Source organism: Panthera tigris, chromosome A1 (genome assembly GCF_018350195.1).
Source record: "Panthera tigris isolate Pti1 chromosome A1, P.tigris_Pti1_mat1.1, whole genome shotgun sequence".
Classification (NCBI taxonomy): domain Eukaryota; kingdom Metazoa; phylum Chordata; class Mammalia; order Carnivora; family Felidae; genus Panthera; species Panthera tigris.
Window position 1 is genome coordinate 19,286,391 of NC_056660.1, and position 23,998 is coordinate 19,310,388.

General features: G+C 49.1%; 1 protein-coding gene across 6 annotated transcripts in view; it reads left to right on the forward strand.

Annotated features, from left to right (window-relative positions):
* Window positions 1-23,998, forward strand: part of ATP7B (ATPase copper transporting beta) — a 79,222-nt gene that overhangs the window by 42,540 nt on the left and 12,684 nt on the right. For 5 of the 6 annotated variants that reach the window (XR_006210051.1, XR_006210069.1, XM_042962664.1 and 2 more), the window contains 11 exons: window positions 1,359-1,520; window positions 3,688-3,764; window positions 5,528-5,702; window positions 7,360-7,593; window positions 8,296-8,387; window positions 15,730-15,857; window positions 15,972-16,126; window positions 16,345-16,479; window positions 19,373-19,567; window positions 21,489-21,671; window positions 22,937-23,105. Coding sequence is in view for 4 of the 6 variants with exons in the window: in XM_042962664.1 (XP_042818598.1) it covers window positions 1,359-1,520; window positions 3,688-3,764; window positions 5,528-5,702; window positions 7,360-7,593; window positions 8,296-8,387; window positions 15,730-15,857; window positions 15,972-16,126; window positions 16,345-16,479; window positions 19,373-19,567; window positions 21,489-21,671; window positions 22,937-23,105 (1,705 nt within the window). In the remaining 2 variants the exon portion in view is untranslated. The remainder of the gene's footprint in view (window positions 1-1,358; window positions 1,521-3,687; window positions 3,765-5,527; window positions 5,703-7,359; window positions 7,594-8,295; window positions 8,388-15,729; window positions 15,858-15,971; window positions 16,127-16,344; window positions 16,480-19,372; window positions 19,568-21,488; window positions 21,672-22,936; window positions 23,106-23,998) is intronic. The other variant, XM_015544563.2, reaches the window with a different exon arrangement.

Here is a 23,998-nt window from a genome sequence, read left to right on the forward strand (position 1 = left end):
GCGACCGGCGTCCTGAAGCACACAGTCCAAGATGAACGGTAAGGATGGTTGCTGTGCCTAGTGTGGACGGGGAGGGGATGGTACGGGGCCTCGTTTTTCCTGTCTGTCTACTGTCATCTGCACATGACCGCAAATCACTGAAACATTGGGTACATCTAGCATTTCCAGTATGCTGTGTTCACAGGCACTTCCGTACAAAGCTTTTTATGTGTAAATAAGGGGAGACTGTGAGTAATGCTGTTTTACTGAAGTGAAAGGGTCTTGCTTCCTTAACTGTGTTCAGTTACTGCCGTTAGTAGTAAGTAAATGTTTAAAGAAAGAGTACTAAGGACACGAGTGGCACTTTGAGCTCTTGATAAGTGACATTCTTTGTAGAGCAAACCCTTTGCCCTGGACAGGCCTCCCAGTGTGTGGTCAGGTAACACGACCTGCTCTCTGGGTTCTAGCCCCGGTCATGCCCGCCACAGGAGCAGGACCCTCGCTGCAGACCCTCAGCCCCAAGGGGATGCCTCTGTCTCTCTCAGACTACTGTGGAAAATCTAGATCACAAACATTATTGGGAAAGGTGAAAACATTAAAAAAAGATTGTTTTTAATGTTTATTTGTTTTTGAGAGAGAGAGAGAGAGAGAGACAGAGCATGAGCACGGGGAGGCAGAGAGAGGGAGACACAGAATCTGAAACAGGCCCCAGGCTCTGAGCTGTCAGTACAGAGCCCCAAGCAGGGCTCGAGCCCATGGACCTCGAGGTCGTGACCTGAGCCAAAGTCAGACGCTTAACCAACTGAGCCACCCAGGCACCCCAGTGAAAACATTTTTTGAACAGTGTTTTTTATCTTAAACTGAGCAGTGTCAGTTATATCGTTATCACATGCTCAGACACCGGACATTTTATGTCTGTATTTAATTAGTATTCTGGGAAATGTTGACCTCTGATACTTGGAAGAGTGACTCATCTGACTTGCCTAAATACATATCCAGGGATGGCATGTCTCACTCCGTGATGTGAAGACACACAGCGTGGCGTGGCAGCAGTGGCCTCACGGAGAGGGTAGGGTGGCTCACGAAAGCCCATCACTGTCAGAGCTGGAAGTGAAGCCTCGGTCTGTTGCCATCTGCTCAGTGACTGGCTACGTCTCTTGTCCCCGAGTTAGGGAAGAAGCACTGTTTCTATGCCCACAGCCCCTGGGGGAATGTTCCGGGTGAAAGTCCTGCACACAGGTCTGGAGGTGGGAGTCCAGGGCCTCAGGAAGGGTGCTGTGGAAGGAGGAAGGGCTCGTGGCTGCCTGTTAACCCAGCCCCCCGTGTGCCTTTGACGGGATCCTCTCAGTCCTGAGTAGTATTTTTGTCTTGTGCGGCAGATCACGGGCATGACCTGTGCATCCTGCGTTCACAACATAGAGTCCAAACTCACCAGAACGAACGGCATCACCTACGCCTCTGTGGCCCTTGCCACCAGCAAAGCCCACGTGAAGTTTGATCCTGAAATGATTGGTCCGCGGGATATTGTCAAGATTATCGAGGTAAGTCGTTCATTTAAAAACATTATACGAACTAATGTAGTGTTGTGCATCAACTATACTTCAATTAAAAAAAATATACCTTCCTTTTTCAAAACAGTGATTTATACGCACTGTAGGAAAATGAGAAAATATAGCTAACCAAAAAAATTAAAAAGAAAAAAGTCACCTAACCTCTCCTTCAGGTTTTCCGATGGAAATAAAGGTGGATTGTTTTAAAATAAACTGTGAAATCAAGTCAATATCAGACAGTCTGAGGGTGAAAATCAGTGAATGGGTAAGAAAAAGGATATTATTGTCTTAATTGCAGATATTCCTGGAGAAACATCAGTATCAGCAGGATACCTGGCACATGGGGTTTAATTACCTAATTGTAATTGTGAAGTATTATTTAAGCCTGGACCAAACATCTATAGACCGAAGGATTGTTGGAAATGAGACGAATTGTACTGCGTTTTGCCACTATGTCAGGACTGCTCGTTGATGGGAGAGTTTGGTCGTTTCTCTTTTGGAAAATTACTTAGTGTTCATACACTCCCTACCTCTGTTCCCTCCCTCGCTTTGTCCACAGACACCGCCATTTCCTTTTTAAGGCCTGTATTCTACCACACCGTGAGCGGGTGAACATTAGTGCTGAGCTGAATGGGTGAAGATAGTCAAAACTGAACGAGATTAACTCGTAATAACTGATGGTCAGGATAAATGGAGTTCATCAGGAAGTTCTAACGCAGGGAAGCATCTTGTGGCAGGCTTGAAGTTGTCATCCATTTTCTCTTCACTGCGCGCGTGTTTAAGGGAGATGTTGCCTGTTCTGTGGCTTAGCAGAGCTCTTTGATGTGTGTTATGTAGGCTGCTGCTGCTGCTGCTAATAATTCTGTCTTAGAGGCACACAACACAGCTTCTTTATCAGATGGAGAAAGATCCCCAGAGAGGTTAAGTGACTTTGCTCGCTGGTACCCAGCTAAAGGTTGCAGGACTGGCCCTCAAACCCAGACCTTACAGTTCCAAGCTCAGCGGCCTTTCGAGTTTTGCCACACCACAGGTCATACAGAACAGCAGTGATGTGGCCCTGATGAGGCTAAGAAGTCAGACTGTTGTGCTCATAGGCGGGAGAGTCCCAGGTGGTGCTTTGAGCACATGTCAGTCACCCTTCTTACTTACCATGCCCGTCCCGGCCCCCATTCTGCCTGCCGATCTCAGGGCGGTGCCGCCTTTATCCGTGTCTGAGGAATATTACCAATGTCTGGCCTCCGTTCTTGCATCTCTGGTGCATCTTTTCCTAATGAAATTAGGTTGGTATTAGTCGTAAAAGGATTTGTCTTTACACGGTCCTAGATGCTCTTTCTCCAACCAGAACTTTTAATTTTTGTGTGAAATCCCAACATGAGAGTCCGAGGCCCCTCTTTATATTGTGCCGACTCTTGGGACATTTCCCCTCTTTATATTGATCAGGTGGGTTTATATTGTGCTTTTCCTGTGTAATTTCGTAAAGGGGTCAGATCAAATAAGGAAGAGAGGGTCAGGGAGCGAGGCAGCGCAAGAAACACTGAAAAGAACCAGCAGATTGCGGTACAGTCCCCATCTGGCCTCAGTGGGAGCCGCAGCGCGCAGGTGTTGAGGGAGCCAGGGTCTGCTCAGTGGGAAGAGGCCTGGGCTGGGAGTCCGGAGACCTGAGCACCAAGCACTGGGCCTCGCTCTTCTGACAGCACGATGGCTCTGGGCAGGATCTCTAACCTCTGACCTTCAGTTTCCTCATGCAGGGAATGAGTGACAGCCCCTGACCCCTCCATGTTTGGGGTTCTTCACACAGCAGTTCTGTGTGTCTAATTCAGCATTGACCAGCCTCGGGGCATGCTGAAGTTTCTTCCAGAACCTGCTGCCTTAACCCACAGAAGGAATAGGAGTCACTGTCTGGGGCCACCTCCTTGGGGATGACACAGTCTGTGAGCATAGCTGGTGCTGGACTTGTAGTATGACAAGTATGACAAGTATGACAGGACTTGTAGTATGATTTGGGAATGGAAGTCATGAACGGAAAAACCAATCCAGTCTTTTGAGCGATTTTCGAATGACTTTCTAATTTAAAAAGATGTAAAATGCTTTCTACCAACGCATGTTTTAACCAAGTGCCTTCCTCCCTCTTTCTCACTTTTCTTTTTTTAATAACAAGGAAATCGGCTTTCATGCTTCCCCGGCCCAGAGAAACCCCAACGTGCATCACTTGGACCACAAGGTGGAAATAAAGCAGTAGGTAGAACAGAAAAGAAACGCTGGAGCTCTTGTCTAAGTGTCCCCCCCCCGCTCCGCCCGCCCCACTGGGCCTGACTGCCTCGTTCTGTGCTTAAGGGTGTCCCTGCCCGCCTGGCTTCCCACAGTGCCGTCCACATGGACTAGCTGCCTTACTACCCTTGTGACATTAACCCTCTAGAAGAGCGCTGTCCCGACAGACCTCCTCGCGATGACAGAAGTGTTTTCTACCCTTAGGGCCCAGTCTGGGAGCCACCAGCTGCTGAGCTGCTCATGGGACTAAGGAACTGAGTTTTTAATTTCATTTGATCTTAACTGATTTTAATTTAGATAGCCACTTACAGCTGGTGGCTAACAGACAGGACAGCACTAAGTTGGGATGGGAGGGAGAGGGTGTGGGTTTTTCCTTTTACAACACAGTATCTTAAGACTTTATTTGAAAGGGTTCTGGAAGTGGGGTCTGAGGGCAGGAAGCATGGTCACTGGAAAGAAAATGGCCTGGGAAGAAGGAGGCCTGAGTTTATTCGTTGATGCAGACGTGCACTTACTCATTCAGCAAACACACGGGCACTGTCATATGTAGGGCGCTATGCCTGGTGTTAGGAATGAGTGGGATACTGTCACGGCTGGGCTAGGAAAGAGTGGGTGGGCGGTGGATCAGGTGGGTTAAGGGGGTCTGGGAAACCAACAAGCAGGAGACACATGATCTGAGCCTCAAAGAATGAGTGGAAGTTGGCCAGGCAGTGGAGGTGGGGGTTGAGGTGAGAGTTCTCAAGGGGCATGGAGATGACAGCGGGGGGACCCTCAGGGACTCCTGTCCTTTGCTCTGGTTGGCATGCCTGGAGGAGGCAAGGACTGAAAGGAGATGCACCTGGAAGGCCAGCGGCCGGGCTAATTCCAGGGCCCTGGCGGCAGCCTGAGAGTGTAGACTTCAGTGTTGTAGGCCAGGGTCTGTGGGCCAGGGTGGAGACGTGTCAGAGCTTCCACAACAGTCGGTGGGAATTGCATGGATGCTGACGCTGACAGGAGACCAGAGCTGTCACTGTGGTGTCCATCAAGAATGCTTTACGGTTCTCACTGACTCTTTTATTTTTTTTAATATTTATTATTTTGAGAGAGAGAGAGACAGAGAGAGAGTGTGAGCGGGGGAGGGGCAGAGAGAGTGGGAGTCACAGAATCGGAAGCAGGCTCCAGGCTCTGAGCTGTCAGCACAGAGCCTGATGGCGGGGCTTGAACCCACAGACGGCAAGATCATGACCTGAGCCGAAGTCGGACGCTTAACCGACTGAGCCACCCAGGCGCCCCAGTTACTGACTCTATTTTGAAGGTCAAACGTATAAGTATGTTCATACTAATACAGTTTTGCTCTTACCTACTTTTTACTTGGGAGTCTGTATAAGATTTTATTTTGAAGAAAGAGTAGCAGGCAGCCATATGGACTGGGATGTTCAACTTCCTGGGTCTAGATTCTCAGTTCCGGGCCTCAGTTGCCTGCCCTAGACATTAGAGGCAACAGGTCAGCCATGGGCAGGCAGAGGCTGCCTGTATGTCCCTGGAACAGCCCTGAGAAGTGTGAACGTTTAGATATCCTCTCAGGTGGCGGGCGTCAGGGAGAGAACCTTCCCTTCATTTTCGTACCCTTGGCCGTCCGTCCCAGACGTGTGCCAAAGGCAAGTCTTAACCTGAGCCCCCAGGAGGAGACTAGCCCATAACCCAGCTGGCAGGTGACACCTAATAGGTTGCTGTGCTGCTTTGCTTTGCAGGTGGAAGAAGTCTTTTCTGTGCAGCCTGATGTTTGGCATCCCTGTCATGGGTTTAATGATCTATATGTTGGTGCCCAGCAATGAGCCCCACGAGACAATGGTCCTGGACCACAACATCGTTCCAGGACTGTCCATTCTAAATCTCATCTTCTTTATCCTGTGCACCTTCGTCCAGGTGGGTATCTTCCCTCCCTGCCTCTGTGTGGCCAGCAGATTCTCTGCTCTGTCATGCCAGACACAGCCCATCAGCTTCTTAGGCGGCATTTTATCACAGCTTTCCTGCAGGGGCTGCTGTTTTCCTTTAGGACCTGCGGGGGGCACTGAAAGGACCTGGTTTCTCTGTCACTTTCACAGTGGTTGTAGGTGGTTGTAGTGTTGGTGACGCGGTGTGTCCCTTATTTGTTTATTGTTTAGTTTGCATTGCCTTTGTTGTCAAAAGCAGCGGCTCGTGCCCCGAATAACAGGGCTGTGGTTCTGAGGAAATTATAATTTACTAAAAAATTGTTTTTAATGTTTATTTATTTTTGAGAGACAAAGAGAGACAGAGCATGAGCAGGGGAGGGGCACAGAGAGAGGGAGATGCAGAATCTGAAGCAGGCTCCAGGCTCCGAGCTGTCAGCAGAGAGCCCGACACGGGGCTCGAACCCACGAGCCGTGAGATCGTGACCTGGGCCAAAGTTGGACACTTAACCGAATGAGCCACCCAGGTGCCCCCTGAGGAAATTATAATTTAGAAGAGATGGACCTGCTGGAGCTTCTACTCTAGGGACGATATTTAGGAGCTGGCTGTGTTTCTGGTGGGAAGTGTGCCCTCCCATCTGTTTTAGAATAAAATATAAAACTCCTGAGGTAACGTGAGAATGTCTCTGGTTTAAGACTGCGTGTAATTATTTGTCAGCTGAATTTGCTTTTCTCTGTATTTTCTTTTTAATTATAAATGTAATATATATTTATTGTAGGCAATCCAAACCATACTGAAGTAGGAGAAGCAAAGGGGAAGATATTCTTTTGCTAGAATCATACCCTGCCTCCAGCCCAATCCTGTTCCCCAGGGTTACCTTAGTATTTTTGCTGGTTGGGCGTGTGTGTTTACAGATCTTCATCTATGTAGAAAAAATACTCATTTTCACGTATATGTATGTGTGTACATGTTCACATAATATAGCCACACGGACTTTGGTTTTTTTTTTTTTAATTTTTTTTTAATGTTTATTTATTTTTGAGACAGAGAGAGACAGAGCATGAACGGGGGAGGGTCAGAGAGAGAGGGAGACACAGAATCTGAAACAGACTCTAGGCTCTGAGCTGTCAGCACAGAGCCTGATGTGGGGCTCGAACTCACGGACCACAAGATCATGACCTGAGCCGAAATCGGACGCTTAACTGACTGAGCCACCCAGGCACCCTGGGACTTTGTATTTTTTAACTGAAATAGGATCATACTAGATAAACTGATTTATAACTGGCTTTTTCACTTAACCATGTCTCATGGGCATCTTTCAGGTGAGTGGTTTATAGATCTAGCACACATCCTCTTTTGGGACTGCATAGCACTATCCATGTTATAAATGAACCATGATTGATGTCACCATTGCCACCGTTCTCTGCTGATGGACATTCAGGTCATGTGCTGTGGGTTTGAAAGGTCCCCCATGACCTTGACCCTCCGTTCCTGTGGCCAGTAGTCTTATGAATCAGGAAATACTTTTCCTACATGTCACTCGCAGAGTAGAAAGTAATGTCTAAGCATTTGCAGCCCTGAGGGGCCTCCAGGTCTCTGGATGCTCCTTGGACTGGATGCCTGCTCATGCACTGTTGCTGTTCTCTTTCAGCTCCTTGGCGGGTGGTACTTCTACATCCAGGCCTACAGATCTCTGCGGCATGGGGCGGCCAACATGGACGTGCTCATCGTGCTGGCCACGAGCATCGCCTATACCTACTCAGTCATCATCCTGGTGGTGGCCGTGGCTGAGAAGGCGGAGAGAAGCCCCGTGACCTTCTTTGACACCCCCCCCATGCTCTTTGTGTTCATTGCCCTGGGCCGGTGGCTGGAACACGTGGCGAAGGTAACTGCAGCTCCGGGTGAAAAGAAGAACTGTGTCTTCAGTAATATAAGTCTTAATTCATGTGAACGCCTTGTTTAGAATTACTAATTATACACAGTCTGGCAAAAGACTTAAAGAAATGTGAAACCGACATATAATTAGGTGTTCTGATCGCTAATCTCCAAACTGATTGCTACTTCTGAAATCCCAGCTAATCTGGTTAATTACTGAAACCTTTATTCAGGCGCATTGTGTAATGAAAAGAACTCCGGATTTCAGGCCCGCGCGAATACTGCCTCTTCGTATATAACTGAGTATTTGGCTCATGAGTCTAGAAATCCATGTTTCCATCTTACGGTCAGGCCATTTTTAACACCCTGCATTTTAATGTATTCTATAAAAGAGTAGGACTGAGGCCCTAAAAGAAATTAAATTGAACCTTACAAAAAAAAAAAAAAAGAGGCAGTTAGTAGGCAGACTGGTCCTGTCTTTTCAGCTGAAATGTAATTCATAGAACTTGGTGGTATTGTACCTTCAGTGTGGAGATGACTGCAGTGGGTAACATCCATCCTGGAGGAGCCTTTTGATGTGCACTGTGTGTGTGTTATGAGGGGTCGGCCTCTTTCCGCAGGGGTTTTCTCTGATACCCGCCTGGTAAGCATTGGTCTGGGTTTGCACCGGTCAGCTTATGATAGCTTGTTTTCCATTCTGGCCATTTCCTAGAGCAAAACCTCAGAAGCCCTTGCCAAACTCATGTCTCTCCAAGCCACAGAAGCCACCGTTGTGACCCTTGGCGAGGACAACTTGATCATCAGGTGGGTTGTCTTCATCCAAAGTTTTCGACCAATTTATATCAGACTGTGTAAGACACCTGAGACACCCATTGTGTTCATGACCTTACGCTAGACATTGTGGGGGCCAGCAAAGACTTGTGTGGTCAGGTCCATCCTGTTGATCCAGGTAGTTAATAAGGCGTTTACAGATTACGAGAGCCACGAGAATTCAAGGTGGTATGGTTTGCTGAATGACAAATGAGAGGTCTAGGTGATTCGTGTTTCTGGAATTGAGAAGAGGAAGGCTAGGGGTGGTCAGGGAAAGCTTCACAGAGCACGGAGCACGGTCCACACGTTGGGCCTTCCTTGCAAGACCTGAGGATTTACAAGGCTGAGGGATGAGGTTCAACTTGCCAAGGAATACAGATGGGAGAAGTATTTTTCTTCTTCATATAGTTAGCAGATACTAAAAATAATATGGTGGTTATTATTATTGCTGGAACTTATATAGCATTTATTGTCTGTCAGACACTTTTAACCTCTTTATAGTACATCTAAATTAAAAAAAAAAAACTGTAGGAGGAGGGGACTATTATTACCTTTATTTTGCAGATGAGGAAAGTGAAGTTCAAAAAGGCTAAGCAAGTGGCCTAAAGTCACACAGGTATTCAGTAGTGGAATTGAGTTATAACCCAAGCTCTTGGTTCCACAGCCCATATTCTTAACCCTTACACATACTGGCTTTTAAGGCATATTTACTTATTTTTTTTTTAATTTTTTTTATGTTTTCTTATTTTAGAGAGAGAAAGACAGAGCATGAGTGGGGGAGGGGCAGAGAGAGAAGGAGACAGAATCCAAAGCAGGCTCCAGGCTCTGAGATGTCAGCACAGAGCCCAACGTGGAGCTCGAACTCACGAACCGTGAGATCATGACCTGAGCCGAAGCCAGATGCTTAACTGACTGAGCCACCCAGGCACTCCAATGCATATTTAATAATACAGGCATTTTCACGAATTCAGGCTTCTGTATTTCCCTGGTCAGCCTCGTTTTCATATTCTAGGCAGTGCTTATTTCAGACCTTCACATCCCTGAATTCTCTCTCCAGCCCCACCACTCTCCCCTTTGGACTGTGATCTCACTCTGACTCCGGGGTGGGAAATGCATCAGTTTCCTGTCACTCAGCCTACAAAGCTAGCCTTCCCTCTGTACGCTCCCTTCCTCTCCTTCTGGGCCTCTGCTCAGGAACGTCCCTCTGTCAGTGTCTCATTGCTCTTCAGTGTGTATGTCTTTGCTGCTTCTTACCATCCAGCATGACTTACAGTCCAAACTCCTGTTGTCGAAGCAGCCCTGTGCCCCACCCCAATGGTGCTGCCCGTTCTGCATGCCGTGGCCAGTGTGGGTTCGTGAGTGTGTGCCCCAGGATGGCCGTCGGAGGCTGAGACAGGCCCTCCTCCGTTGCTTCCCGAGGGGGTACTCGGCGAGCCTGCGCCGAAAACATGAATCAGAGAATGAGGCACCGGCCGACCACGGCCTGGAAGCACTGGTTTTTGCCCTGATGCTGGCTTTTGAATATGAGTCAGAATTACAGTAGCGATAGTTGAGATTTGAGAACTTACAGGATACCATTCCCAGTAGCGACCAGTAGGTTAAACTGCCTAATTTAACCCGATCACTCCCCTGGGGGGTGGGTGCTCCCACGGCCCCATTTCTTTAGGAAGAACCCGAAGCCCAGTGGGGTGGAGTGACTTGCCCAGAGTCCTTGGCGGGCGGGTGAGTGGCAGAGCTGGGACAGGCGCCCTCTCGGCCATCGGCTCACCTGTCTTGCAGGTGGGTGGACACTGTGTGACAGCAGCTGGCAGGTGGGGGCTCCACGCACTTGACTGCCGTGGCTCCACAGCGGTTGCACACCTTGGCTTCTTTTTCTCACAAATTGATGACCTGAGAGTTTCTGGGATGCGGGAATGTTCCAGCTGGGAACAAAGCCATGGACCGGCCGCTTTTACTGGTCGCCTTTCATTTTGAGGTGCTCCTGAAGGCACTGGCTGCAGGTCCAGGGACTCCTGCCTTGATTTGAGTATGAGGGGACATGCGTCTCTGCCAGGAGACAGAAGCTACCTGAAATGGCCCAAGGATGGTGGGGCTCCCCCCATCACAGCTCCGTGTTTTTCCAGAGATGGTGATTAGTATTTGCTTGTGGACACCCCGTGGGCCCTTCTACTGCCGTCATCACTGTGGCGGTGCCATTTTCAAAGCCAGAGTTCCTTCTGGCTTTGCCGCAGACGAGCTGTGTGCTGGGAGATCGTCAGTCAAGGCCTGTGAGGCACGATTCCCGCCTGAAAGTAGGGTGCTTGTTCCTCCTCCCCACCTCCCCCACCTTCCTGAAAGGGTACTTCAGGCCGCTGGGAGGTGATGGTCCCGTGGCCACACACTGCCTTCCCGAGGCATTGACTTTCTGTGTAACATGAGGCCTACCAGTGCTGTGACCCCTGAGTCGGACTCTGCCTTCTGCAGGGTCTTGCCACGTCCGGGCCTCGGCCGGTGGGGACGTGTCTGTGGTGTCTGTTTTCACCACGCCTGCTCAGGCCACCGCTGTGTCCCCTACAGCACTGCAGCAGGGTCTTCATTGGCCCCCTGCTTCTAGCCAAGGCTCTTTCTAACTCTTTTCCCACATTCAAACCAGTGGTCTCTTGGACACCCAGATCTGATTGCATTCCTCTGTAGCGCTTCCCTGCTGTCCTTAGGGTGAAGTCTGTGAGCGCACACGTGAGACTCGACATCCGCCGGTATCCCCAGTGGACCCAGCCCTTTGTGTCGCCGTCCCTCCACCTCGTTTTGGCCACACCCCACTGGCAGCTCCCAGAAAGGGGCTCTCAGGTCTCCCCCGACACCTTTCTTCTTCCCCTTCACCTGTCGTCTTGTCCTTCAGGGCTCGGCTTGGGGGTCACATCCTCAAGAAGCCTTTCCTGTCCCCTGGCCCGCTTGGCTGTCACTCCTCTGTGTACTCCATGTCTCCACTCACCCTGGGACACCCATGTGGCAGGTGCTCAGATACTCATTGAGTGAATGAAGTGACTGTGAAATTACACCGTGTTTGTGCTTGACCTTAAAAGGTCCACACAGCCTGGTCCCTAGGCTCCGGCATTGAAGGCTCCTGTTAGAGTGGGGAAAACAGAGTTACAATCTTACCTAGGTTTGTGTCTGTTCTCTTCTAGGTTTTTCTTTGTCTTTTTACTTTGTGTTATATGAGGAAGGAGAGGAGAGAGGAGACAGGTGAGGTAGACAGACTGCTGGCAGAAACTCTTAAAGCGGAAGAAATGCTAGGGAAAACACCGCCTTTCCATTAAATGTATTCCCGCAGGGTGGTGTTTTGCGGGGGACACAAGCTTCTGAAGAAGAAACGCTGGGAACTCGCTGGAAGGAGCCACCTTGACTCCCAGAAAGTGCTGTTCACCTCAAATCAAGCTGTTTAGGCTTAGAAAGATGTGGTCAATTCAGATCAAAGGGGCAAGTCACAGATTAAGCGAACCTTCCAAAGCTTGGTAGTTAGGTTACGCTGGGGGAGAAGGTTCTGATGTCAGCTCCCTACGCCCCTTCGCTAGTGAGCAGGCGTTCCTTCTCCTGACACAGGCCTCGGAAGAGATCTTGTGTGATGAGAAACTCCTCTGGGTTGTGTGGACGGGCCCCAGAAGGGCAGGGCCTGGGCGTCTCCCATCACTGGAAGATTTGAAGAAGCAGCAGAGAACATTCTCAGATTATGGAGAAGTCTCCTCTTCTTGTTTGCCACCCTGCCTGCCCAGCCACCAAACAGATTTCTGCACATCTACTCCCAGCACTTGAGACTTCAGGGTGCCACTCCCTGTCCTTTTTTTAAAATTTTTTTTAAAGCTTTTTTTTTTTTAATTTTTTTTTTTAACGTTTATTTATTTTTGAGACAGAGAGAGACAGAGCATGAACGGGGGAGGGTCAGAGAGAGGGAGACACAGAATCTGAAACAGGCTCCAGGCTCTGAGCAGTCAGCACAGAGCCCGACACGGGGCTCGAACTCACGGACCTCGAGATCATGACCTGAGCCGAAGTCGGCCACTTAACCGACTGAGCCACCCAGGCACCCCCACTCCCTGTCCTTTTAAAGGGCCCTTCTTTTCCTGCTCCATTGATTGTATTGTGGCCATTATTGAACTTACATACTCGGATCTGCTTGTAGCTTCTGGGCAGTAAACCTCCTGAGAGGAAGGCTCGCTTTGTCCTGTTCGTACCCAAGCCCAGCACGGTACCTGCTACGCAGAGGCCCGTCAATAGTGAAAATGTCCATTTGGTGATATAATAGAAGTCACCAGCATTCACTGGGCGCTCACTGTATGTCAGGCACTGTGCTCAGTCCTTAACACGCATCATCTCAGTTAATCCTGGAACAAAATCGCCATTGTTGAATGGAGGACACTGTGGCTTTGTACTAGGACTTGACCCGGATGGCACCACTGCCCTGTGACTCACCAGGGCCCTCACGAGGACTCTGAGCTCCCAGGGTCAGGGCCGTGTCTTCTTTTGCTCACCACTGCGTCCCTGGCACCTGGTGCACACAGTGGCACATGTGGCGCTTGGTCTGGGGACACTAAACGCTTACTGCGTCCGTATGCTCCTGGGGGGGCAGCGTGCGCTCACAGCCTTGCAGGGAGGTGGTGGCATGGAGCATGGAGGTAGCACCAGACCTTTGGAGACAGACGGACAGACAGACAGACTCTTGAATCCTCGTTATGCGACGGTGCTCCTGCACAGTTTTTAAAAAAGAAAGTTTTGATGTCAATACTTAACATCTCTGCACACGTTGGCTCTGGGGTTTTATACGCTTACACATAGCAACGTTGAAAGAAATGGGCATGTAGGTTCAATTCTGTGCCTTCCTAAGAAATCTTCAGGTTTTTGCTCAAATGGGAGTGAATATCACTTACCTCATATACTTTTGGGAAGATTCAATGAGAAAATAAGTAAAAATCTAGCACAGGACGTGCACTCAGTAAATGTCCATTTTACCTTCTCACATTGATAAGGCATCCTTAGCATCTGATGAGAATGAATCATTATAGAATGAAAGAAGTGTGTAAAATAACCCCGGAGCCTGCTTAGTTGACTTTGTCAGCATTTGATCACGAGGCACGGTTCTCAACAGTCGACCCTTGAGCAGCGGTGGGGGGTTGGGGTGCTGACCCAGTGCAGAGTCGAAAATCCGAGTATAACTTTTGACTCCCCCGAAACGAATCAGCTACTGTTGACTAGAAGCCTTACCGATAACGTAAACAGTCAATGAACACTTACTTTGCAGGTTGTTATATACTCTATTCCTATAATAAAGTAAGCTAGAGAAAAGAAAATGTCAAGAAAATCAGGAGGAAGAGAAAATCTGCTTACAGTACTCTGTTGTATTTATTGAAAAACCGCGTATATGTGGACCCACGTGGTTCAAACCCGTGCTGTGCACAGTGATGTGTTATGTGGCCCCTGGGTGGTTCTCCAGCGGCCTCCCTTCGCTCTGTCCTTCCCTCCTCTCCCCCACCATGTGTCTCTGTCTGTCTGGGGACCGGCATCCAGTCCACACACACACCTACGACTCACTCGCGCCTGTCTGACTCCACTCTCTCTTCTGCAAAACCTCCTGTGAGAGCTTCTTGAGCCGCGGCCTGTCTCCTCGCTTCGCGCGCTCTCCTCTGCCCATCCCGCTGGGCTGCTGCCTCCATCGGTTGCTGAAATTGCTTTTCCTTCACACGTCAATTCATTTCCATTGCCCCGACCCAGCCATTGCTGATTTTAATGCCTCTCCACCAGCATTGCCCCTGCCCCCCAGTGTCTCCATTTGAAACTTCTTGTTGGTTTTCTTTTTTATGAAAGTGTGACTTACCTTCACGAAGTAGGCAGATCTTAAGTGCAGAGTATGATGAAGTTTGCCCGTATCGCGTCTGGGTAGTGACGCCTGCTGTGGCTGAGGCTAGGACGTCTGCTCCCGCAGTCTGCCATCCCCACTGGCCCATCTGCCTCCCTGCCGCTGGCTGGCCCTCCCACCTGTTCAGCCTCCAGTGTGGCCCCGGCACCAGAGCTTGGATCTAGAACTCCCTCTCTTTTCCACTTATGCTCCCAGGTGACCTTGCACCATTTCAGGGCTGTAGGTACCATGTGTATTTTGACAACTCCGGGATTTGTACCTCTAGCTCTGCCCTCTTCTCTCAGCTCCAGTCATATTTTCTGCTCCCTACTTGACTCAGATAGGCATCCCACACCCGACATGTCAAAATGAAGGTCTTTATTTCATCTCTTCTCTCTCTGTCCTTCAGCGGCTTCTGCACACTTGTCTCCATCTCAGTAACTGAGAATTTCGAGCTCCTCTTTGCTTCTTTTCTTTTCTTTTTTTTTTTAAACGTTTATTTATTTTTGAGACAGAGAGAGACAGAGCATGAATGGGGGAGGGTCAGAGAGAGGGAGACACAGAATCCGAAACAGGCTCCAGGCTCCGAGCTGTCAGCACAGAGCCCGACGCGGGGCTAAAACTCACGGACCGCGAGATCATGACCTGAGCCGAAGTTGGCCGCTTAACCGACTGAGCCACCCAGGCGCCCCTCTTTGCTTCTTTTCTTTACTCATTTAGCGTATCTGCACGCCCTGGAAATATCCTGGGTGTTCACGCCATCTCTGGCCCACGCCACTGCCATCTTTTGCTTGCCCACCTCTTCTCCCAGCCTCTATTATTGTCCCTGCCACCCTGTGCTCATGCAGCAGCCAGAGCGATGACTTGAAAATGTGAATCAAATTATGTCACTTTCCAGTAAAACTCTTAACGTTTGAAGCCCGTACTCTGTTCTGCAAGACTCAACGGGATCGGGACTCTGCCTGCTTCACTTCTTGTTTTTCAGAGGCGCCCTTCCTTCCTGCCTTAGGGCCTTCGCATTAGCAGAGTTTTTCCCCTTGAACTTTCTTTCCCCTGTATGTTGGCCCTTCTTGTCTTCCAGGTCACAGCATGTCTTCCAAGTGAACCCCCCCCCCAAAAAAAAAAGCCCTTGAGTCACATTATTTGCATCATAACACTTATTTAATACCTCGGACTGTCCTGTTCATTGTCTGTTTTTTTCCGCAGAATTGGTCTTCATGAGGGTAGGGACTTTGCTGTCCTGTTCACAGCTGTATTTCCAGTGTCTAGTACAGCACCTGTCACTTAGCTGTGCACTAAATATTGACTCAATCTGTAAATGAACAGATAAAATGAATACTGCCACTCAGTGTAAAAGCCAAGAGTGTAACCAGTCCAACACATTGTCTAGAACCCGACCCGGGCGGCAGACCAGCAGGAGTGAGCTCCAGTTAATTGCTGTGTGCATAACTTGAGTGGCATTTGTTTCAGAGAGGAGCAAGTACCCATGGAGCTGGTGCAGCGGGGCGACGTCATCAAAGTCGTCCCCGGCGGAAAGTTCCCGGTGGATGGGAAAGTCCTGGAAGGCAGTACCATGGCTGACGAGTCTCTCATCACAGGTTGGGTGGCTTGTTTCATGTTCCCTTTGGGTGGGTATCACAGCACCTGCCAGGTCACATGAGTGCCAAGTGGGGCTGAATGCATGATGGTTGGTCTCTTTTCTCCCCCTCTAGGAGAAGCCATGCCTGTCACTAAGAAACCCGGAAGCACAGTGATTGCTGGGTCTATAAACGCACATGGCTCTGTGCTCATTAACGCCACCCACGTGGGCAATGACACCACTTTGGCTCAGATTGTGAAATTAGTAGAAGAGGCTCAGATGTCAAAGGTAATGAAGAAATTTAACAAAATAATACAACTTCAGCTTCCTCATTTTAGGAATGACTCCAAGAGCTTTGTAAAATCAGGCAGATTTTGCGGAGTAGAGATTGATTAGTAAGTGTAGTTAACGAGGGGGCTCGGAACCCCAGTTCTTGCTCATGCTTGTGGTGTTTTATTTCTTTGTGGATTGTAATTTCCCCTGGTCTTGGTGTTTTGTTTTCATAGGCACCCATTCAGCAACTGGCTGACCGGTTTAGTGGATATTTTGTCCCATTTATCATCATCATTTCCACGTTGACGTTGGTGGTATGGATTATAATCGGTTTTATCGATTTTGGTGTTGTTCAGAAATACTTTCCTGTAAGTTGAATGCTTTGGGCAGTATGGTTGCTGTGTTTTAAATAACCTCTTGCCATTAACCCTATTCTCTCATGTCTTAGATTCATTGGGCTTTAATTACCCATTACATTTATTTGCTTGTTTTGCTTACTTAAGGCAGCAAAGTCTTAGCCAGGATAGGATGATCAGTCACTCTGTTCCTGCAGGTTTTTTTAAAGATCCTCTCGGCTCTTTAGTTAGATGATTATACAGGTACCAGTTGGCTCTCGGTTGTAATGCTTAAAACATTTACATTATGTGATCTTGGCCATTTCTGGGGTTATAAGGCACATATCGTAGGTCACTTCACAATTTTGATGGCATGATAATATTACTTAACAGATTTTAAGAAAAATGTTTTTTGCTGTCTATGTCCATCAATCATTCCTCAACCTTGCAGCCTCCCAAGCAATGCCAAAGCTTCTTAATAATTAAATATTTATTAAACATAACATGAGACCATGGAATATACTTTCTTGAGTTAAAAAGTGATTAAAGAATATGATCTTAGGAACGACAGTTTTATCAAACTTCCAAAAAGGGTGTAAAATACAAAAAAAGCTTTTCTGCCTGAGAAATAGGAACTGTGGTGATGCTCAGTTGGGAGTAATTTTGTTGCCCCCAGAGACATCTGGCAACGTCTGGAGACGTTTTTGGTTGTCCTGACTGGGGAGGGAATACTACTGACATCTAGTGGGTAGAGACCAGGGATGCTGCCCGATGGCCTACCACACAGAGCACAGCCCCCCACGACAAAGAATTATGTGAGCCCAAATGTCAGTAGTGCTGAGACTGAGAAACCTTGATGTACATCAACAGTGAATGGCCCACATGGTGTAATATTTGATAACTGCCCAGTGAGTGGAACAGTGTTTTATATTCAGCCAAGTCTAATGCGTATTTTACCTTAGGGCCATAATATAAGAAACATGGACCAGAGCATTTTTTTCTTAAAAAAAAAAAAAGACCCATAATTAAAAGCACATCTTACATTCTCAGGGTGCATGTCATATACTAAGATGTCACTCTCTGTCTCCAATTTCCTATCTTAAAATGAAAAATGTCCATGTTAAACTCTTCCTGACATCTTAAGGAGACCTCAGTGCTTTTAAGAGTAACCTGGGACCGTATTCCTAGAATTTGCCTGGGGCTATTATGGCACCTGACTGCCCCCAAATGTCCACTTTTGCGGGAGAGCAGCTCCTTGGCATGTGGCTGTGGGAAAAGTCATTCCCAAACAAGTTGGAATATGTGACTTTCTGCTGGTCTCTGCCTTTCCATCTTACGTTGGCTTCTTTTGTTTTTATCTGCAATATCAGGGAGGATGCTGGCGCATGAGGTACTGCATGTTCCTTTAAGATACTGTCACCCTGCTGTGTGATGTCACTTGTAGGGAGACGTTCATGTCACCTTCTAGAAGTCCACCCAGTCCCGTCGGAGTGTCCGGTGTTATTTTAACGAGAATTACTGTGTTTTTTTTTTTTAATCATATCATCTTTATCTCTAAAAACCACAATTACGTCTTAAATACTGCGCCCTTCTATCTAAATGCAACTGTTTCTAATCAAAGTGAAATGACCCTTTAATAATGCACCTTATTTTAGGATTCTGCCTTTCAAAATCAAGGAATATAGATGAACGCTAAAGAGATTGTGCTCTGTATCCTTGATTTAGAAAACATACTATAATTAAAGTGAATATAATGTCTCCTGATTGTACCTCAGAGACAGCCGCCATTTTGAAAAATAAACCAAGATAAATCACGATGTCAGAATGCAAAGAGTAACAACCTTGTGGGTCGCTAGGTAACTGGAAAAGAGACCCATATTTTGTTTGTTTGGAGTTTACCAAGAAAACAGTAGTGAAAAAAATAGAAGAAAATAAAGGTGGCTCCAAATCCCGTCCCTAGGAGTAACAGTTTTTTGCACTTTGGTGAACATCCTTCCAGTATTGTTGAAGGACTATGTAGAGATATGGGCAGATAATTTCACACTAATTCAGTCACAACACATGCCATTTTGTGGTTGCTTTTTTTATCCAGCAGTGTTACTGATGTCTTTCCATGTCAGCAAGGATAGATACACATCATGATTTCAACAATTGCATAATATTCCATTATGTACATCATACCCACAATTATTTTTTTCATACCCACAATTTAATTAATTCATTCCCTATGGGTTGTCTCTAGTTTTTTGCCATTATAAAAACGCTGTGATAAGTATCTTGGTATCTTTAGCCACTTGTATGATTATCATCTTAGGGTAGATGCCTTAGAGATCTATGATTTTTTAAAGTTTTCATAAGAATGATAAAAATAACATGTAATATTGTTACTATGTAATACGGAAAGTGTAATAGTTACAATTTTTAGGTGCCTTTCTTCTGCTAGATATTGTACAATGCACATTTATATGTTTACATGTATATATATGTGTATATATATATATATATAATCTCATTTAACCCTTATAACAACCAGCTGGGCATTATTGGTATTATTGTCTCCGTTTTGTATGTGAGGGAGCTGAGACCTGGAGAAGTCAAATTAGTGTCAGGGCCAGGAAATGGATATACCTAGTCCGATTCTAGAGTCCATGCTCCTTCCTCCAGCAGAGTTTCATATACCTCTCATCATGCCTCTCTCAGAGGAAAGCCTGTGGGATCAGGTTGGAAAACTGGGCTGGGGAACAGTGAATGAACCATGTGATAACACAACACTGAGGCAGAGTGGAACGCGCCATGTTTCCCAAACCCCCGCTCGTCACACAGACTCAGGTCCCACTGCCTGCCTTGAAATGTTCTCGTGTGATTAGGAGTCTGTGGGATCCCTCATTTAACCCTCAGCCTGCCTGTATCTGTTTCCTCTTTTCAGACCCCCAACAAGCACATCTCCCAGACAGAGGTGATCATCCGGTTTGCGTTCCAGACATCCATCACGGTGCTCTGCATTGCCTGCCCCTGCTCGCTGGGCTTGGCCACACCCACGGCGGTCATGGTGGGCACCGGGGTGGCCGCCCAGAATGGCATCCTCATCAAGGGAGGCAAGCCTCTGGAAATGGCCCACAAGGTTGGCCTTGCTCTCCTGCCTGTCCTTTGGGGTCTTGGCTGGAATGACTTTGTAGCTGTTGCTGTGTGATTTTTTTTTTTTTGAAACTTAGTCCTCGTGAAAATGGTATCTGTTTAAATTCTGTATTAAGAGGACAACCTGGAAGAGGCTCGAGGGCACTCCGTTAATTAAATAAAACAGAAAGCCAGGACTGACGGGGAATGATAGCAACAACAGCTAAGAGTTGTAAGATTAAATACAAATTGATTTCGTCTCATTAACAACTCTTTGAGGTGGGTGCTTATTATTCCCGTTTTGCAGATGAGGAAGCTACAGCGGGAGGAGGTGAGGCAATTTGCCCAAAGGCCTACAGCTTTGGCAGAGCTGGCACTCTCGCCTGGGGAGCCGGGCTCAGACAGTACTGGAGCACAAACATGTGATTAGCAGAGGGATCCTCACTCCCGGGAGTGGAATAGGCAGCAACCGTGTTTATGAAGAATCTTTCTTCGGCCCAACATGCCCATCCCTAACCTTCCGTCCCTCCGTTTATTTATGTTTGTTGAGCATTTACTTTGTGTGTGTGGGTCCTGTCCTAGGCCCTGGCAATGGCCATGGGCCTCTGCTGTGAGGGAGCTCACACGTTAGTGGGAGAGGCAGGTGTGGAGTATGCAGACCACAGATCCGTGAGAGCGTGTGAGGCTGGCAGGGTGGTTTAGCAGGGACCTAACCTGCACTTGTGTGTGTCGGCCTGGGGGTGAGTGGGTGCAGAGGCAGGAAAGGAAGTACAGGGGGTTCACCTGGGACCAACCAGTAGAGCCAGAGTGAGCCAGACAGCGGAGGTCGGGAAGGATGTTCTGGCAGTGGAACAGCCTGGGGAGGCTGTACTGTCCTATCATAGGCTCCATAAGATCAGGGACTGGGAACTCTTTTCTCACCATTGTGTCCCCAGCATCTTGCCCAGGGTCCGGCACATCGGAAGCGCTCAGCGGTTACTTGCTGAATAAGTAATGAGGAACCAGAAGGAAATGAGAGAGAGAGAGAGAGACTGACAGGAGAAGAGGCTGCTGAGGGAGAAATGCAGGGAAGGCAGGGCCTGGGAGTTTCTGTCAACTCCAGATTGGATCCGGAACTTAACCCCAAGAACAGCAAGGGGCCGTGGAGGGGTCTGAAGCCCCGCAGGATGGAACTGGGTTACTTGTTGGGAAGACCGCTGTGCCTGCAGAGTGGAGGGAGGGACGAAAGGCGGCAAGAATTGTTGGAGGAAGAGCAGTTAAGTGCGTTGCTGAGGCTGGCGCTCGGCATCAGAAACAAAGAGCTGAGTGTTGTTTGCTAAGTGAGGGAGAGCCGGGCCTGTGGGGCAGTCTGGGCACGGCGAGCAGCTGGCCTTCGACGGGGCCTGGGGGAGTGTGGAGTTCAGGGGTCGCTGGGCTGTGGCCTCGGACACAGGGACCGACCAGCAGAGCCCAGACCCGTGGGGACCACGGACCCAGTGGGACAGGCGGAGAAAGTGGCTCCGGTGGTTGGTTACATGGCCAGGGGCACCGCCTTCCCCTCCCTCCAGCTGCAGCGTGAGCGCCTTATTCTCAGGCGGCCGCAGAGACACTGCAGGGCGCTGACACGGACAGATGTGCGTGGTGGCATTGCCCGGAAGACGGTGCCATGCCATCTCCTGTCACACTGGAGTGACAACTTCTGGCTCGACCTGGCAAGGGTCAAGTCACAGCGCGGATTGTTCCAGCTGGACTGAGAGGGAGACAATGTCTCTGTCGCGGGAGTGCGTGAACCCGGGATTGATCGTGGAGGATTGAGTTAATGGAGTCATGAAGGGATGTTACTCACTCGAGCTTAGTTGAGTGGAGTTCTGCCTCAAGGTTGTGTGGACTCTTCAAGTCCCTTCCATCTGTATACGTGATCACCAAGGTGTGGTTGGTTGTTTTGGCAGATAAAGACTGTGATGTTTGACAAAACTGGCACCATTACCCACGGGGTCCCCAAGGTCATGAGGGTCCTCCTGCTCGCGGATGTGGCCACGCTGCCCCTCAGGAAGGTTCTTGCTGTGGTGGGGACTGCGGAGGCCAGCAGCGAGCACCCCCTGGGTGTGGCGGTCACCAAGTACTGTAAAGAGGTATGTCGACCTGGGCATTGCTCACCCCGCCCCGCGCCCTCCCCTTCCTCCACCTCCCCCGCTGTCACCGGCTGGGCTGGAAGCCTCCAAGCGCCTTCCTCCTCACAGGCCTTTTCTCCTTGACCTCTGTAACCTGAGTCAGCTGCCTTCCGGGAGGCCTTGGCTTGTGGGGTCCGGAAACCCCTCAGCAGCCCCTGCGGAGCAACAGGTTGGAGATACGGCTCACAGCGCTGGGTCCCTCATCCCGTTGCCAGATTATCACAAAAGCAGTTCAGCGTTAACACTCATTTACTGAGAACGTACCGAGCTTCTGTGCTCGGGGAGCTGGTGGTCGGGTGGGAAGGACAGATGGTGGAACAGTTCGGTCCCTTACGAGCACTTAGTGCAAGAGGGATACGAAACCAAATGAGGGGTCGGGGTGAGGCAAGGAGGGAGCCCTCAACTGGGGACGGGGAAATGGAGAGGAACCAGCAGCCGTGAGCGAAACGCCCCGTGGGTTCTTGGCAGTTAATGGGGAAGCGGTCATCCTTCGACCTCTCCAGAGGAAAGGCCTGTGTAGTTTTCCGTTTTCAGTCTAAACATAGAGGCAGCGGGAGGTGCCGGAATATTGCCCTGAAAAATTTTAAACGGTCTGGGCGAATAGGATTATGTGAATGTAGAAAGGTGGTGTGGATGCCTGGGGGAAAAGTGGACAGCTCCACCTGGACAGGGACTCTTCCAGAAATCTCCTTTGGCATTTTGTGTAGGGTCCTTCGGACCACCATGTCCCCTCTCTCCTGATGTTTCAGGATGAGCTGTGCTCTCTCAGCACTCCTCTGCTGTGTAGTTAACCCAGATGAAACAGCTCCTCAGTCCTTTCTCCTGCCACTGTCCTCGTCCCCCAGGGTCTGTAAAGGGGTGGTTACCCTCCTGCTGGGCTCAGAGCGGCTCTGTTACCATTTCCCCATTCCATCGTTTTCATGAAATGATTTGCAACATAAAAATAATCTTTCCTCTTTTTGCTCTCCCACCTCCTTTAATTTGAGGCATTTGCTGTGAACTGCTGTCCTCCTTTCAGTCTGCCCTTTGTCCAGTATCATGAGGCATCAGTGTAATAATCATAGTGTCGGTGTCGGATAAGAGAAGGGATTGCAGAGTTACTAGTCCGTCTCCTCCCCTTCCCGGTCCTGCTTACCCCTCAGTTCTGGCTGGTGCTGTGCCTTCCTGCCCCGCTCCCGGGTCTGTCCTCCCTCCTACTCACCTCCCCTCCCTCCCTGCCTCCACAGGAGCTGGGAACAGAGACCTTGGGGTACTGCACAGACTTCCAGGCGGTGCCAGGCTGCGGAATTGGCTGTAAAGTCAGCAACGTGGAGGGCATCGTGGCCCATGGCAAGCGCCAGTGGAGCACACAGGCTGGGGTCTCAAACGGCGTTGGCGGTGTCCCTGAGGAGACAGGTACCCCTGGCCCTCGTCTCTCTGCCCGGCCTGCCAGGGGTGGGGTCCGGCCGGGTCAGGTGGCGGCATGCCAAACCAGGGAGCCCGGGCCAGCACCGCTGGGTCCCCTGCTATGGATGGGCGTGGCTCATGGCTGGGGTGCCGCATGCCCGCCTCCCCCAGGAAGACCTGTGGCTTCTCTGTTGTGTTCTCTGATGCATCTGAGTCTTGACGCTACTGAAATTCATAGAGGGTTGTTTCTGCGACCCGTAATCTTGAGTCTCCTCTTTTTCATCCCAAGTGGGTCTTCTCCTAAGCTACAAAGCAGACAGATGGGAATTCTGCTTTTGCCCTTCCCGTCTCCCTCCCGTGCGGTGGAGCTCTGATGGGATGTGTCATGTTTACAGAGCTGGCGGCAGAGAATGCAGAGGGGAATGGTCTGCCCAAGCCAAGAAGGGGTACTGCGTGGAGCGACAGCTGTCTTCAAATAGCGGCTTTTCTGACTCTAAGCATAGCTTGCTAGCCACCGCCGTAAGAGTGTAGAAACCCTCCCAACCCCAAAACCCCGTGTCTAGTATTCTCTCTTAAGTGCATTGGTAGTTCAGTCTTGCTTGGGAATGCATATTGCTAGAAGCCACCTGCCACCTTCTAGCAGTTTAGAACCCTAGAGTGACCCTTCCATTTAGCTTCCGGGGACTGGTCTGTGTGGTGACACCTAAGTTAGTGGCACACAGAGTTAAAAGGTGACAGGAGATGGGGTGCCTGGGTAGCTCAGTAGGTTAAGTGTCCGACTTCAACTCAAGTCATGATCTTGTAGTTAGTTCAAGCCCCGCATCAGGCTCACTGCTGTCAACACACCCGCTTCAGATCCTCTGTCCCCGTCTCCTCCTCCCCAGCATGTGTATGTGTGTGTG